This window comes from Nannobrachium achirus, assembly GCF_963921795.1.
Source record: "Nannobrachium achirus genome assembly, chromosome: 22".
Lineage (NCBI taxonomy): Eukaryota > Metazoa > Chordata > Actinopteri > Myctophiformes > Myctophidae > Nannobrachium > Nannobrachium achirus.
The window spans coordinates 48,808,986-48,823,407 of NC_137829.1; the positions used below are offsets into that span (position 1 = coordinate 48,808,986).

At 42.5% G+C, this 14,422-nt stretch overlaps 1 protein-coding gene across 1 annotated transcript in view; it reads right to left on the reverse strand.

The window, feature by feature from the left end:
• Positions 1-493: 493 nt before the first annotated feature.
• The window catches only part of LOC308307672 (methyl-CpG-binding domain protein 5-like), a gene marked incomplete at its 3' end in the record, with an annotated part of 42,508 nt that continues 28,579 nt past the window's right edge, over positions 494-14,422 (reverse strand). The window contains exons 9-13 of the mRNA XM_080752938.1: positions 12,317-12,634; positions 9,907-11,010; positions 3,721-3,797; positions 2,762-2,837; positions 494-547 (exon numbers count right to left, since the gene is read on the reverse strand). Coding sequence (XP_080609064.1) covers positions 494-547; positions 2,762-2,837; positions 3,721-3,797; positions 9,907-11,010; positions 12,317-12,634 — 1,629 coding nt within the window. The remainder of the gene's footprint in view (positions 548-2,761; positions 2,838-3,720; positions 3,798-9,906; positions 11,011-12,316; positions 12,635-14,422) is intronic.

Consider the following 14,422-nt stretch of genomic DNA (forward strand, 5'->3'; position numbering starts at 1 on the left):
ACATTCCAAAACAATACTGGAAAATGGAAATCATTATTATTAGATGTATGTAGGAACATATTGCCATGTACGGTTACCGATCTATAGAAAACATATGGTAATGCAAATATAAACAAGAATATTTATTACAGGAACCACGCTAATAATATGAATATAACATGTACTGTAGCTATGATTATTACAAGTAAATACAGTTTTGAGTGATGAAAATCCAGAAGAGAAATACTGTATACAATATATATTTTTTGCATTTAATGTATATTACAGTTAGGGGAGTTGGGAATTAATCGTTGACTTAATATGTTTTCAATTCATTGACATATGTATGTTTGTGATAGGCACCTGATTTAAAATCTGTGTACATGTGCTAATTTATATCTTCATCTGGGTCTCAGCAGGGGTCGTGATGGAGAGGAAGGGTTCATTGATTCTTTTTGAAGCACCAGAAAACTACAACAGGCTATGAACATCCCCCGCCTCCTAACATTCACTGTCATCTGGGAATCCTCCTCCGTTTGGACTTGGGTCCATCCATCTGCCCGTCTCTCTGTAGCGGAGAAGAGGCGTGAACATGTTGAAAACCATAGTCAAGTGTATTTAAATGACAAGAGTTCATATAATTTTAGATTGTAACTAGAGAAAAGAAAAGATTAGTGTTAAAATGTTTTCATTTACTGCTTTTTCGTTACTATTTTGATTTCAGTGTGTGGGGGCATGCGTTCAATAAACCCATTCCCAAGATGCACCGCAATCTTCTTTCATCAGCAGATGCGACTTATGGGGACAAGTAGTGTTACTGTAAATAGTAGTAAAACAATTGCATACATATACTAACCTCTCTAACAAGCATCGTCCCAAAGTTTCCCCTAAGCATCTTGTAAAGATTTTTTCTTTCAAATGGATAGGAACTGCATGCCACAAGATATCTACCAGTTACATAGTGGAAACGAAATCATAATGTCAAGATAACTCTAACCTGCTACTTCTCAGGTGCAAACACTGTATGCATATTGAAAAGTCAATATTATACGGTATAACACTTTCTTAAAAGTAGACTTAACATATGTAGTATTTATTATGCATGTGATGATTAATCTTTAGTATTTCAATTTGTTGATACTTCTACTTCTAAATATTGTACTTTTACTCCACTACAATTATTTGACAGCTTTAGTAACTATTTATTTTGGCCGATTTGGATTATTAAGGCAAAACATACATTAACCAAATAATCCCTATGTTGTACTTCAGTAATTTGAAAATAGCCGATCTACCAGCTCACAACGCCTCGCAGAGCGAAACGATGTGGGCTTGTAGATGTGCCATTTTCAAAATACATTTATACGTTTTGAAACCTGAAATGGTACTTTCTACACAATGAGTACTTTTACTTTGGGTATAAACAAGGTACAATTGATGATGACAATACTTTTGTACTTTTACTCAAGTAAAAATGTGAGCACGGAACTTTTACTTCCCGAGTATTTCCATATATTGTGGTATTGTGTACACTACAGGGTTCCCACATATTTTCCATAATTTCCAAAACCTTTCCAGAATATTTAACCCAATTTCCAGGACTATAATAACAGCAATGCCCAAAGACAGGTAGTGTATGCCAGAGGTTCTCAACCTTTTCAGGCTGTGACCACTGAAACAATCATATTTGAACTGGGGACCCGGCACCCTGACGAGCACTAAGAGTTGAGGAACTTTGTATAACACGTTTCCATTCTGAAAATAGCAGATCTACATGCTCACAACGCCTCGCGTTGCGAGACGTTGTGAGCATGTAGATCGGCTATTTTTACAATTTCTGCCTCTAATATTTGACAATTTGGCCAATGTTTAATTTGTCATTTCAGAGGTATTAACAAAATCAATAACCAAAGCAACACATAGCTATTTTCTCCAGGACCTTCCAGGACCCTTGATCAATTCCAAAACTTTTCCAGTACTGGAAAAATATTTTTCTAATTTCAAAATATTTCCAGGAATTGCATGACCGTGGGAACCCTGCTTTTACTTTAGTTACAAATGTCAGTACCACCACTGTCCAAAACACACAGAGCCTGCAGCCTCCACAGCTAAAGGGTTTCAACTGGTTTTAAAACCTTTTAAGCATCCAACAGCAGCTACCCTGGGTGCTGCTGACAGGGAGGCCCAACACACCAGCAGGGGTCACTGGTGAGGCGACAAGGATATGGTCCAGCACAGACAGACTTACCACCACCTGCTGAACACTGTGCTGCCAATTGTGTTCTTTTGGGCACCGCTGGCAGGAATTTATTTAACCCAGCTATCAGTGGTGATGTGCAGATGTTTGGTTAATTTAACACAGCTATCTGTGGAGGTGTGTTGATGTTGGGTAACAGGAAAAGTGGGCCCTAAGGAAGACTGGGCACCTCGATGTGAAATTGGATATTTGGTCCAAAATATAAAAATAAATAAATATTTGTTTATAATAATATGACTTATACTTTAAGTATACATGATTGAACATTTGACAATTAAGGTCTAATATTTCTACAATTGCTTGCAAGAAGTTGAAGGTCTGATAATGATACACCGTGCATGTTCTCATCATGTAAGCTTCACATTACTTACTTAACATATCTGAAAAATTGTCTTAACATTTTTAATAGAAAATGTTACATGGAGTTGCTTCCTTCCTGCACTCTTCTTGTATCCAGATGTTTTACCTCCAAGTCACCCTGACGCCTCTTACACACAATTCGTTAAATGTGTATTTAATACTTACATTGCCCGTCAATTTGTTCAGCTCACTCATTGCATTCTCTATAGCAGCCTCAAGGTAGTTATTAAAATCTCCACCGCTGTCAAGATAAACATGAACAATATCTTAGAGAAAGTAATCATCACTACAACCTGGCTCGTTAAGTACATTTGAAGTAGCCTGGATCCAGCCTGTTTGCTCCGTTCCACATTTTGTATTGTCTCTACGCATCATACAAAATGTGGAACGGAGCAAACAGGCTGGATCCAGGCTACATTTGAAGTGTTCTCAACTAGGGATGGGACCATATGAAAATATCATATCACGATTATTGTGACAAAAGAAATCGCGATTTACGATATTATCACGATAATCAAAATCCATTATCCTTGGGCGGAACATTTGCCAAAAAATAGCAGATCTACAAGCTCATAGAGCTTGTAGATCGGCTATTTTTTGACAAATACATCTGATAGAGAGTGAAAAAAAGACTGTATCAAGCACGTATATTATAAGTATCTTTAAACTCAATTCTAGAGGGTTTAAGTGGTACCGGATATGCAGCTCGGCAAATAAAAGGTGAATTGAACCCAGTGCATGACGGAGAACGATATCACGATAAATTAAATCTCAACGATACGATTATCGTGAGTGTTTTTTTATCACGATATACAATAATATCGCTTATCGTCCGTCCCATCCCTATTCTCAACTGCATATTGCTTCTTCAGAAGAGAAAAAAATAAAGATAAAATAACAAATCCTACCACAAGAAAAGGCATTCATTGGATTAGTTCGCACAAAAAGTGACTTATTGTCTCCCATTGTCATCAAATTATTGACAAAAAAAAAATCCCCATGCATTCAAGGCTTCATGGGGTGTGTAATTGATAGAAAAGAAGTTTTTTTTTTTTTTTTTTTGGGGGGGGGGGGGGGGGGGGGTTAACTAATTTCCTCTAAATACATTCATAGCCCACGCTTACTTTTGATGTATTCCGTTTGCTCTGTGTAGTGACTCCAGGTCATCTTTAATCGTTTTGTGGAATCTCTCTGGCTCCGCCTGAAAACCGGGAAAACATGAAGCTTTAGCGTTAGTTTGTGCAGGACATGAAGAGTCTCGCCCGCCTCAGCAGTAATCAGTGGTCAGTCAGCTCCTTTCCTATTCCTCATCCACAGCTCTGCTGGTCATTATGTCACACTGTCATACTCCAATCAGAGCTCACGCCATAGAGCAGTGAAGTCTGATGTCATTTACCCATCCTACCTGGTTCACGTTTTTTCCCCCCATTCTGAATTCCCATAGACATTTTTCATATCGCGTTGTATAAGAACTGTGTTCCAAATATAAACAAATGATCTAAGCGGTTTGACTCATATGGATATGAAGAATCAACTGATGTTGAGAAAACGCTAATGTTACTGTCGCCGAATTAGTTACATTTTTGCTAGAAACAGGCTTTATCAAATATGAGTGAATGACTGAATGACGTTTTCGTTTTTTTAAGATGACCCAATGTTATTCTCCATAGAGAAATTACTTCCGTGAACCGGGGGATGAGCGAGTCACGTCATGACTTCACTGCTCTGTAGCTCAGCTTGTCTTGGGATTCGAAGCTTCGGATCCACTGCTGCTTAGCTGCCTCCTCCACCTGAGCCCCCACCTTTTGATCAGAGTCTGGCATAGGCTCAAATATGATTTATGTCTGCTGACTCAAGCTAATACATTAACCCATTTAGGCCTGAACACATTATGACGCAATATTTTATGCTTTAACTATTGAAAAATAGCAGATATACAAGCTCACAGCGCGGCACCGAGTGCCGCGCTGCGAGCTTGTAGATCTGCTATTTTTCAAAAATCGTGAAAATGAGAATTTTGACCCGATTCTATAAGTGTCTTGAATCCTTCTAAGATTTTTGGAAAAAACCCTATGTTTCTATGTCAGCAATCTGGCCAGCCATCGTCAAAGAAAAGGTCCTTTTCACTTAACTGGAGTTCAGTTAGTCTGTTCTTGAGACACTGTAGAGGTTCTCAAACCTTTTCATGTGAAGGACCCCCAAAATGATATGTATTTGGCCACGGACCCCCATCTCAAAATATTTAGTTCCAGGGACCACCCAGAAGCAAAATTTGAGTTACAAACGTTCGCTTTGAAAACACATCTATTCAAAGATTTGCACACATTTTCATGACTTTTTCAAAAATAGCAGATCTACAAGCTCGCAGCGCGGCACTCGGTGCCGCGCTGTGAGCTTGTATATCTGCTATTTTTCACTGGTTAAAGCATTCAATAATTCTAGGCCTAAATGGGTTAATATGTCAATGTATTGCTACTGTATCCCTATGGGGGTTTTGCTTAACGTTCCCTGATTTTGCCTAGCAATCCGCTTGGACAAAATTCAGGGAACACCTCTGAAAGCAGAGCCCTTTAACGGCAAGTTTAACTGTATTCCATTTGTTGCAATAAAAGGTTAATCTAATTTGACGGGAGTGTTCCTGACTAAAATAACGTTCAATACAAAAGGACTCAATTGCCAGGGACAATAGCATAATGCAAGGAGCAATGAAATTCACCTAGGCCAAGAGTTCCCAAATGTTTCAGGCAGTGACGCCCCCAAAATAATCATATTTGAACTGGAGACCCCTCCACCTCCACCCTGACAAGCTCTTGGAATTGTAGGCATTGCATTTAATTTGACACCGTTCCACAGATAAACATTGTGAAAATAGCCGCATTTTAAGTTTACAGAAAGTGCTAAAATTATGTTTTTTATGTGGCCACACCCACCTGTTCATTGAGTATGCCTGATTGTCAGGTGGGTGGTGACCCAGCTGAAGTTAGCCACACCCACAGTGTTGTGCATGGTAAAAGGGGGAAGGGGATGATTTTATGATGTCATTAAATCAGTGTATTTCAATTGGGCCTTTTGACCATACAAAGAAAGGTAGACGCCTGCTTCTGGGGCATATGCATCAAGAATAAAAAGGAAGGATATAATACGGTGGCGTGTCCCGGATGGCGAGGAGCTCATTCGGCTTGATTTTCTTGCAGGTGGGATTTATGGCTCTTTGAAGTGAGCCGAGCCGGATCTCTGCGATCCGTTCCTTTTCAAAGAGCCGTTCAAAATACTACATGTAAAAAGTACAAACATTCTTTACTACAATGTAGTTCACCCCCCAAAATGACTTTTTTTCTATTGATTACTCGTGCCATGGACGGCATTCAATAATGTGTTGTAGACTATTTGTCGCATTCCTAAGACAAAAATATGATTTAGTACATTTAGCCCCATATTGAATAGAAAGTACTCAATATGCAGAACGTCACATTTCACAGGTTTTCCAATTAATAACATTTGGAAAAATCATTTGAAAATAGCAGATCTACAAGCTCACAATGTGTCGCAACGTGACACATTGTGAGCTTGTAGATCGGCTAATATTTTCAAATGGCGGAAATGTAGATGGCCAAAATGTAGGCCTATATAGGGTTGAAGTGATTTGTAATTATAATCAAAATCTAGAAAGTAACAAAATAACTAAAAGTACAGTATTTTCTGGACTATAAGGCGCACCTGACTATAAGGCGCACTGTCAATGAATGGTCTATTTTCAAACTGTTTTCATATATAAGGCGCACCTGACTATAAGGCGCACATAATAGACACTACCGTTGCGTTATGCATCAAACAGATGGAGCTGTGCTAAAGGGAATGTCAATGTCAATGAATGATCCATATATAAGGCGCACTGGACTATAAGGCGCACTGTCGTTTTTTGAGAAAATTAAAGGCTTTTAAGTGCGCCTTATAGTCCGGAAAATACGGTAACTAAAATGAGACAGTATTTTGAACAGCTCTTTGAAAAGGAACGGATCGCAGAGATCCGGCTCGGCTCACTTCAAAGAGCCATAAATCCCACCTGCAAGAAAATCAAGCCGAATGAGCTCCTCGCGTCCCAGCGTGGTACCGGGGTATTGCACCATGCGCAGTGTAACTGGAGCTGCCATGGTGGAGTGTTCCAGCAGGGGGCGCTAGATAAAAAAGATCATGATCCGTTCTCAGTAGAGCGAGGTGTGTGCTTGTTCGTTTGGTTCTCTCCTGGTTCTCTCTCCACTCACCTAAACAGCTGCAGGTTTGTAATTCTCATCCACAACCACAACACAGACTAATTGACATAGTAAATAAGGAACAGTGAAAGTGACACAAACACCCACAAGTTATTAGGCCTAGTATCCATTGTGTTTGTTTGTCTCTACTGTTTTTTTTTTTTTTTTAACAATCACACTGCATATAAAATAATAAACTATAACTTTGGGCTAATTCAGGAATATGCAACACATAGTTGTGCCTATTAGAGCACCAAATATGCCTACTTGTTTTGTGGCTTAAGAACATAATTATGAGCAAATGAAGGCCAAGTCCCCAGCGGGCAATTAAAGTGATACATAACAAACATTACCATTTAATGTTTATACGCCGCAATCTACTGAGCCAAAGTGTAGGTGCAGGCCAGATTGTACTGCGCATGTGCAATACCCCGGTACCTCTCTGGGACACGCCCCCGTATTATATCCTTCCTTTTTATTCTAGATATGCATCGGGAGACCAAGGGACTGGTCTCCGTGTGCATCACTTCCACGTGCGTCACAGAAATCGAAGTCGGTTGGCCAATCAGAGGCAGGTGGGGGCGTTTTTTTTCCCCTTCTCGTATGCAGCCTCTAAGAACAGCTGAACGGCACAACATCACAAACTGGATGGAAAAATGCCAATAAAGCTCTGTTGAATTAAATTGATAAGTCCCGGAAAAGACGCGCTGTGATTGGCCAGTAGTCACTTTGACTGGCAGTGTTCAAGTTTGGGAAGCACTGATCCAAGCAGTACGTTCAAGAACTGGAGCTCTTGAACAGGCGAGGATGCTGCAAATGATTTGATCATTTACTGTGGGAAATATCTTCTCAAATCTGTTTTAACCCATTTAGGCCTACAATTATTGAATGCTTTAACCAGTGAAAAATAGCAGATATACAAGCTCACAGCGCGGCACCGAGTGCCGCGCTGCGAGCTTGTAGATCTGCTATTTTTGAAAGAGTTGTGAAAATGTGTGCAAATCTTTGAATATATGTATTTTCAAAGCGAATGTTTGTAACTCAAATTTTGCTTTTGGCTGGTCCCTGGAACTAAATATTTTGAGATGGGGGTCCGGTCCGTGGCCAAATAAATATCATTTTGGGGGTCCTTCACATGAAAAGGTTTGAGAACCACTGACATGCAGTAGTCTCTCAAGAACAGACTAACTGAGCTCCAGTTAACTCTTTGAGTGCCAGCGCCCTCTAGGGGCCAAAGAATGCCAGCGCATCTCTCATAGGCGAGCGCTTTAGCTTCCAGGACTTCACCTTCCAGGACCTGACGTGCTCACGTTCATGCACGGCATGGAAATGTCCCGGATGAAGATGCTAACAGAATGGCTATTCCCATTTTGTCATCTAAAAGATCATTTTTGGGCGATTTCGCCGTAAATAAACCTCGCGCCGCTTTCCTAAAACACAAAAAAGAGATATAAGCCTTTAAAGATGCAGTCTTTCATTGGATTAGGTGGAGATTGGCAATTGCGTTCGCAAATTACGGCCGGCCGGGAGGTTGCTAGCTTTCGGCTAGTAGCTAGAAAAATCAGGCCAGGCTTCAGAAGGCCTCTTATCATTTTATTCATTTAATTAAATAAAGCCGAACTACTTCGGGATCGGCACACTCGTGTACTCATCGGAAGCGGCGCCGAACATCGGGTGAACATTGGGGAGCTCAAAAATGTATTTTAAACCATTTTTAATGGAATATATCGTCGGACAGAGTAGAACGGCTAGCTGGCTAGCGGCTAGCGAGCCAGGACCACCCACGACTCTACAAGCAGCTCGGGGTAAGTGAATTAATAAAAAAAAGATTGTATTGGATTGAAATAAAGCCGAACTAGTTCGGGATCGGCACCAGATGAGTTAAGTGAAAAGGACCTTTTCCTTGACGATGGGTGGCCAGATTGCTGACATAGAAACATAGGGTTTTTAAAAAAAAATCTTAGAAGGATTCAAAAGACTTATAGAATCTGGTCAAAATTATAATTTTCACGATTTTTCAAAAATAGCAGATCTACAAGCTCGCAAGCGCGGCACTCGGTGCCGCGCTGTGAGCTTGTATATCTGCTATTTGTCAATAGTTAAAGCATAAAATAATGATACACAATAATGTGTACCCGTTCTGAATGGGTAAAGCAACGCTTAAAAATCTGAATTGACATGCACAGTAATCCTCACGAGACACAAGTAAATCTATGAAACAAAGCAACAGACGGCTGTGTTTGAATTAAACGCGATGATATGAATGGAAAATATCCATTTGTTCCATCATTGTTTATTATAATATGGTAAATCTGTTGTGGCCACACAATCCAAGAACATGGAGTTGTGTGTCTGCACGTGTTTCAATGTTACAACGTATTGGCAAGGATGGTGGGGGGGGGGGTGCATATGTGGTGGATTGGGTGGGGGAGACAAACGTAGGACGGGACCGTGTCTTGTTTCGTTTAGTTTCTCCGTTATGTTTAAAAAAAATTAAAATAAATATTTGATCACAAAAGAAAGAGATCCACACTGTGTGCAAGTGTGTGCATTGGGAATGCAGTGCACACAATGTGGATTTCACCAGGGTTCATTTTGTCAACTATAACTATGACGAAAAATGTCTGACCACTTTTTTTCCACTGACAAAACTACCATAAATAAAAATGTAACTATCATGACTAAAACTAAGACTACGGTAAATGCACTGACAATTTTGTAAACAAATAAAAACTAGACTTAAATGTTAGAGAGGGTCTAGTGGAGAAGAGATCCAGTAGAACTAAAAGACAAGTCATTTTATGTTTGGTTGCGCTCGGGTGTTGCACTCTGAAAATGGCAGATTCACCAGATCACGACACGTCGCGCTGTAGATCAGCTATTTTCGTAGATTTAGTCGACTAAAACCGTATGATATTTAGACAACTAAAACTAGACTAAAACCAAAACGTTTCAGATGACTAAAACGAGACAAAAAACTGAATTACATTTAAAAGATTATTACGATTATGACCAAAACCAAATCAAAACTTTCTTTCAAAAACCAACAGTGGCTCTCACCTTGCCTTGAGCACCGTGGGACGCAGCAGGGAGGAACGCTGCTCCCTCGTCCTTCAGCCTGCTGGGCCAGGAGTGCAGGCTCAGAGCCTGGGCCCAGAGCAGCTCTCTGGCATGCTGTGACCTGGGCTTGTACTGGAGCAGCTTCTTGTCGGCCATGTCGGCCACAGCGCCGAGGTTCACTTTGCACTGGCCGTTGTTGTAGCTCCCGTTGAGCTGACCGTTCAGATGGCCGTTGTAGTGACCGACGACGTAGTCACCGGCAACAAACCCCGATCCTCTGCTTCCCTCGGAGCCCAGGGAAGGAGGAGGAGGAGGAGGCACAGCGGACTGGCGTGCGTTCCTGGAGTGAACGCCGTCTCCTCCTCCTCCTCCTCCGTTCACGTGGGCGAACAAGCCATTGGAGTCAATTCCGTTGAAGTGAGGAGGGGGGGCGACGGCGGGGGGACAACCCTGGTGGAGGGACAAGAAGCCGCGTCGCCGGAGCATCTCCGCGTATCCGTCTCCGTTGAGGTCCGGGGGTCCCAACCCGGCAGGAGACTGCAGGAGTCTAGGGTCTCCTCCTCCTCCTTGTTGCCACGGATCGTGATCCGGCGGTACCTCCGAGGAGGCGTCTTTGAGCCACTGTTTTTTCGGGTTGCAGCGCCTGGGCGAACGCAAGCGGACGGGCGTCGCCGGCGCGGCGCCCGACGAGACGCCGTTGTTGGGCCGCTCGGGCTTTTTGCGGGGCCGGCCGGCCCTGGCTCGGGGTCGCGGCGGCGACGCCGACTCCTCGCAGTAGGGGCGGAGCGGACCCTGGATGACGGAGTGACAGAGTTTTTTGGGCATCATTTCTGCGGCGGACGCTATGAAGGCGTCGCTGCCGTTGTTGTTGCTGTCGGGTGTCATGACGACGCAGGGCATGGTTTCCTTGCTCATCATGCCCGCTGCCTCCGCCCACTGGCCGGCATGGGTTACTTCTCTGCCGTTGCGAGGACCACCGTGGATGGCAGAATATTCCCACTGGCCGTCCCGGAATCCGGGCGGGATTCCAGGGTGGGACATTTGGTCTGGTCGACCGAAGGAGGATGTCCCGGGAGGATGCAGTGCTCTCTCTGGGAAGCCCACCTTTCAGGGGCCATCAGGGAAGCAGACGAAAAAAAGAAAAGTATTATTATTAGGCTAATGGGAGGGGGGGCCAGTGGAGGGGTCGCCAGACCACCGTGAGATGCACAATGGTTTTTTTTAAACCGATATTGATTATTGATAACTTCCTGCTTATCAACCGACTGTACTAGAACTCATTCATTTATTTATAAAGTGCTGTGAGATGTTAGGGCCTAATCACTCTCATTCAAGCATAAATGATTAAACATTATATATTTTAACTCATTTCCTGCCTATGACAAGTATGACGAGCTATATACCGGTAAATGTGTCCGTTCCACCTATGACGAGCTGTCAATATGCTGTAATCAATATAAAACAATTAAAGTATGATCTCCAATCCGCCGTTTTAAATTTTTTTTTTTTTAACCTAGAGTCCGGACAACCAGTCTAAACCGGAAACGGATGTTCCCAGACCGGAAACAGGGGGCGGGACAACCAACCCCTGTATCCTGTCTCAGAACGCATTCACTTCCTCATTTACGCAACACACACGAGGCATGCCGACACGATCGCAATGGACTATGGAGGGCTGCTGTTTTTAGTTGCTTACCACGGCTGGATCGTAGAGCGAACGCGATCCGTGAACTGTCCCGATGTGCACGCACTCGCCCACATTAAAGGTAAGCAAAATCCCGGCGGTGTGGAACATTAGAAGGGTTTCAAAATCGCAGTCAATGAGTTAAGCAAATGGTATAAGACTAGCACGTGGATATGCGTGCATGTGCGCACGCACGTGCATTATGAGGCGTCCCCCCACTTCTAAAAGTTGCTGTTTTTGAAAAATCGTGAAAATTAGAATTTTGACTAGATTCTATAAGTGTCTTTTGAATCCTTCAAAGATTTCTTGAAAAACCTATGTTTCTATGTCAGCAATCTGGCTAGCCATCGTCAAAGAAAAGGTCCTTTTCACTTAACTGGAGCTCAGTTAGTCTGTTCTTGAGAGACTACTATGTCAGTGGTTCTCAAACCTTTTCATGTGAAGGACCCCCAAAATTATATTTATTTGGAAACGGACGCGCATCTCAAAATATTTAGTTCCAGGGACCCCCCCCCCCCCCAGAAGCAAAATTTGAGTTACAAACGTTCGCTTTAAAAATAAACATATTCAAAGATTTGCACACATTTTCACGACTTTTTCAAAAAATAGCAGATCTACAAGCTCGCAGCGCGGCACCTGTGAGCTTGTATATCTGCTATTTTTCAACAGTTAAAGCAGTCAATAATCCTAGGCCTAAATGGGTTAAAACACGCCTTTCACTCTGACCTGGAAGTTGTGCAGGAGTCTATCCATGGGGTGGTGGTTGGAAGAGACCATGTCAGGGTGAGAGCCACAGGCTGGGTGGCTGCCACGGCTCTGTAGCGAGGAGGACGACGTCGTCGTCTCACCCTGTCCAGACATCTGCTGCTGCTGCTGCCGTTGGCTGGCCTTGACCAGGGACAGGACTCTCTCTTCCTGCGCACGATGATGCCTCAGACTGGAGCTCAGAGAGCAAGCATCACCTACGGACATGCAAGAGAACAAAACAGAAGATAGAGGGAGACATAGGAGTAAGGAGGGGTGTGGAGAAGCACGCAACGGGAAAGAGAGAGAGAGAGGGATAGATCAGTGGTTTTCAACCTTGAGGTGGTTCCAGGTGGTCCCCGGCTAAATGATGGAAGAGTTGGTAAAACAAATGGGACCCTTTTAGATCTTTAACTCTTGAGAGTGGAAAATCAAACCCGTACGGGTCCATTTGGTTTCATTTTACGCTCTCGAGAGTTAAAATATTGTTAAACATCTGCATTACTTCATTTACACGAAGTCTACCCAATTAGAAAATGGTTGTTTTGATCGAAGATTTTGCCTGTTAATATCTCTCCTATGGTACCACATCAACACAGCATGGAATTGTGGACAAAATCTTTATCTAAACAAACACAAAATATTGTGAGTTTTTTGGGTTTGAGAGGCTACCGGTATATCTCATCAAATGGTTGTCCGTGGTTCAAATGCAGAATAAATAATGGACCTTGATATGAAAAAGGATGAAAACCACTGAGATAGATAGATGCAAAAGAGAGGAGGAGAAAAGCCCAGAAATGGGTGTGTGAGATGATTAATCACGGTCCAATTTTGTGGTCCATTTTTCATACAATAAGGAGGAGAATCAGTGTGTCAATGCATCGCTGTAGAACATTGGTTCTCAAATTGGGGTACCAGGGGGTCCCCAGCAAAAGTAGTTAATATAGCGTCACAATAGTTTTAAATCTCTCCATCCATATCCTTTGCCTATTCAAAGAAAGCAGATCTAGAAGCTCATAGAAGTCACTTTGGGAGCTGGGGAGCTTGTAGATCTGCTATTTTCTTTTAACTCATTAAAAGCCAACCCCGCGATGTCGCGGGAAAAGTAATAGAGTATCTATAGTGCCATCCACGCGATGTCGCGGGAAAAGTAATATATTACTGTAACGGCGAGTAAAAATACCTAGTACAATGGCCGACGCTCCGGAGACGAAATCCGCGCTGATTTGTCATCATCACGGCTCCACGAGCACACAATAGTCATCCCATAACATTGAGGTGGACGGCCGATCTCATCTTTAATGTCCATTATCTCAAAACTACACTTTAGAAGCTAGGATGGAGGCAGATGCTCGCTTATTTTACACAGTTATAAAAGCTCCCGGTCGGCCATTACACAACTCCACGTGGACAAGCATCGGTTCCGGCGCACGATCCGATGACGTCAGACCGGAAGTACTTCCGGTCTAGACTTCTGGCCTTCAAAATAAGACAGCGGCCGTTAATGGGGCCGGGAGGGGGCACTCTGGACCCCCTAATCCGTTAATGTCCTGGGCTCAGAATGAGTTAAATTGTAAAAGGTTTGTGCAAATCTTTTAATATACTGTATCTTACTGTTCATATACGTTTTAAAGCAAGGTTTGAACTAAAAGCTTTGCTTCTGGAGGTCCCTGGCACAAAATATATTTGAGACAGGGGTCCGGGGGCCAAATACATATCAATTTAGGGGTCCTTGGCACAACAAGGTTTGAGAACCACGGGTATAGAAGGAGAGAGCAGGAACAGTGAACAGAAGCCTACCTAGACTTTTGGGCAAATACAAACCTGCACAACGTGGAAGCGCGAAGAGCTTTTGTATCTTAACTGTTGAAGAAAACAGGACATTCTACATTTACAAGCTAGAAGAATCGTTTGCGAGTAGAAGAGAGTTAGAAACAAATTAAAGACTAAAACAAATGCAGTTGAATGAAAGGATGGGTAAAGAAATCAAATGTAAAAAAAAACTCATGTAATAATATGAGACTGAATACAAATTGTCATTTTCTAAAACAAATAAAATTATAAAACTGGAACTCCCAGCAGTGGCTC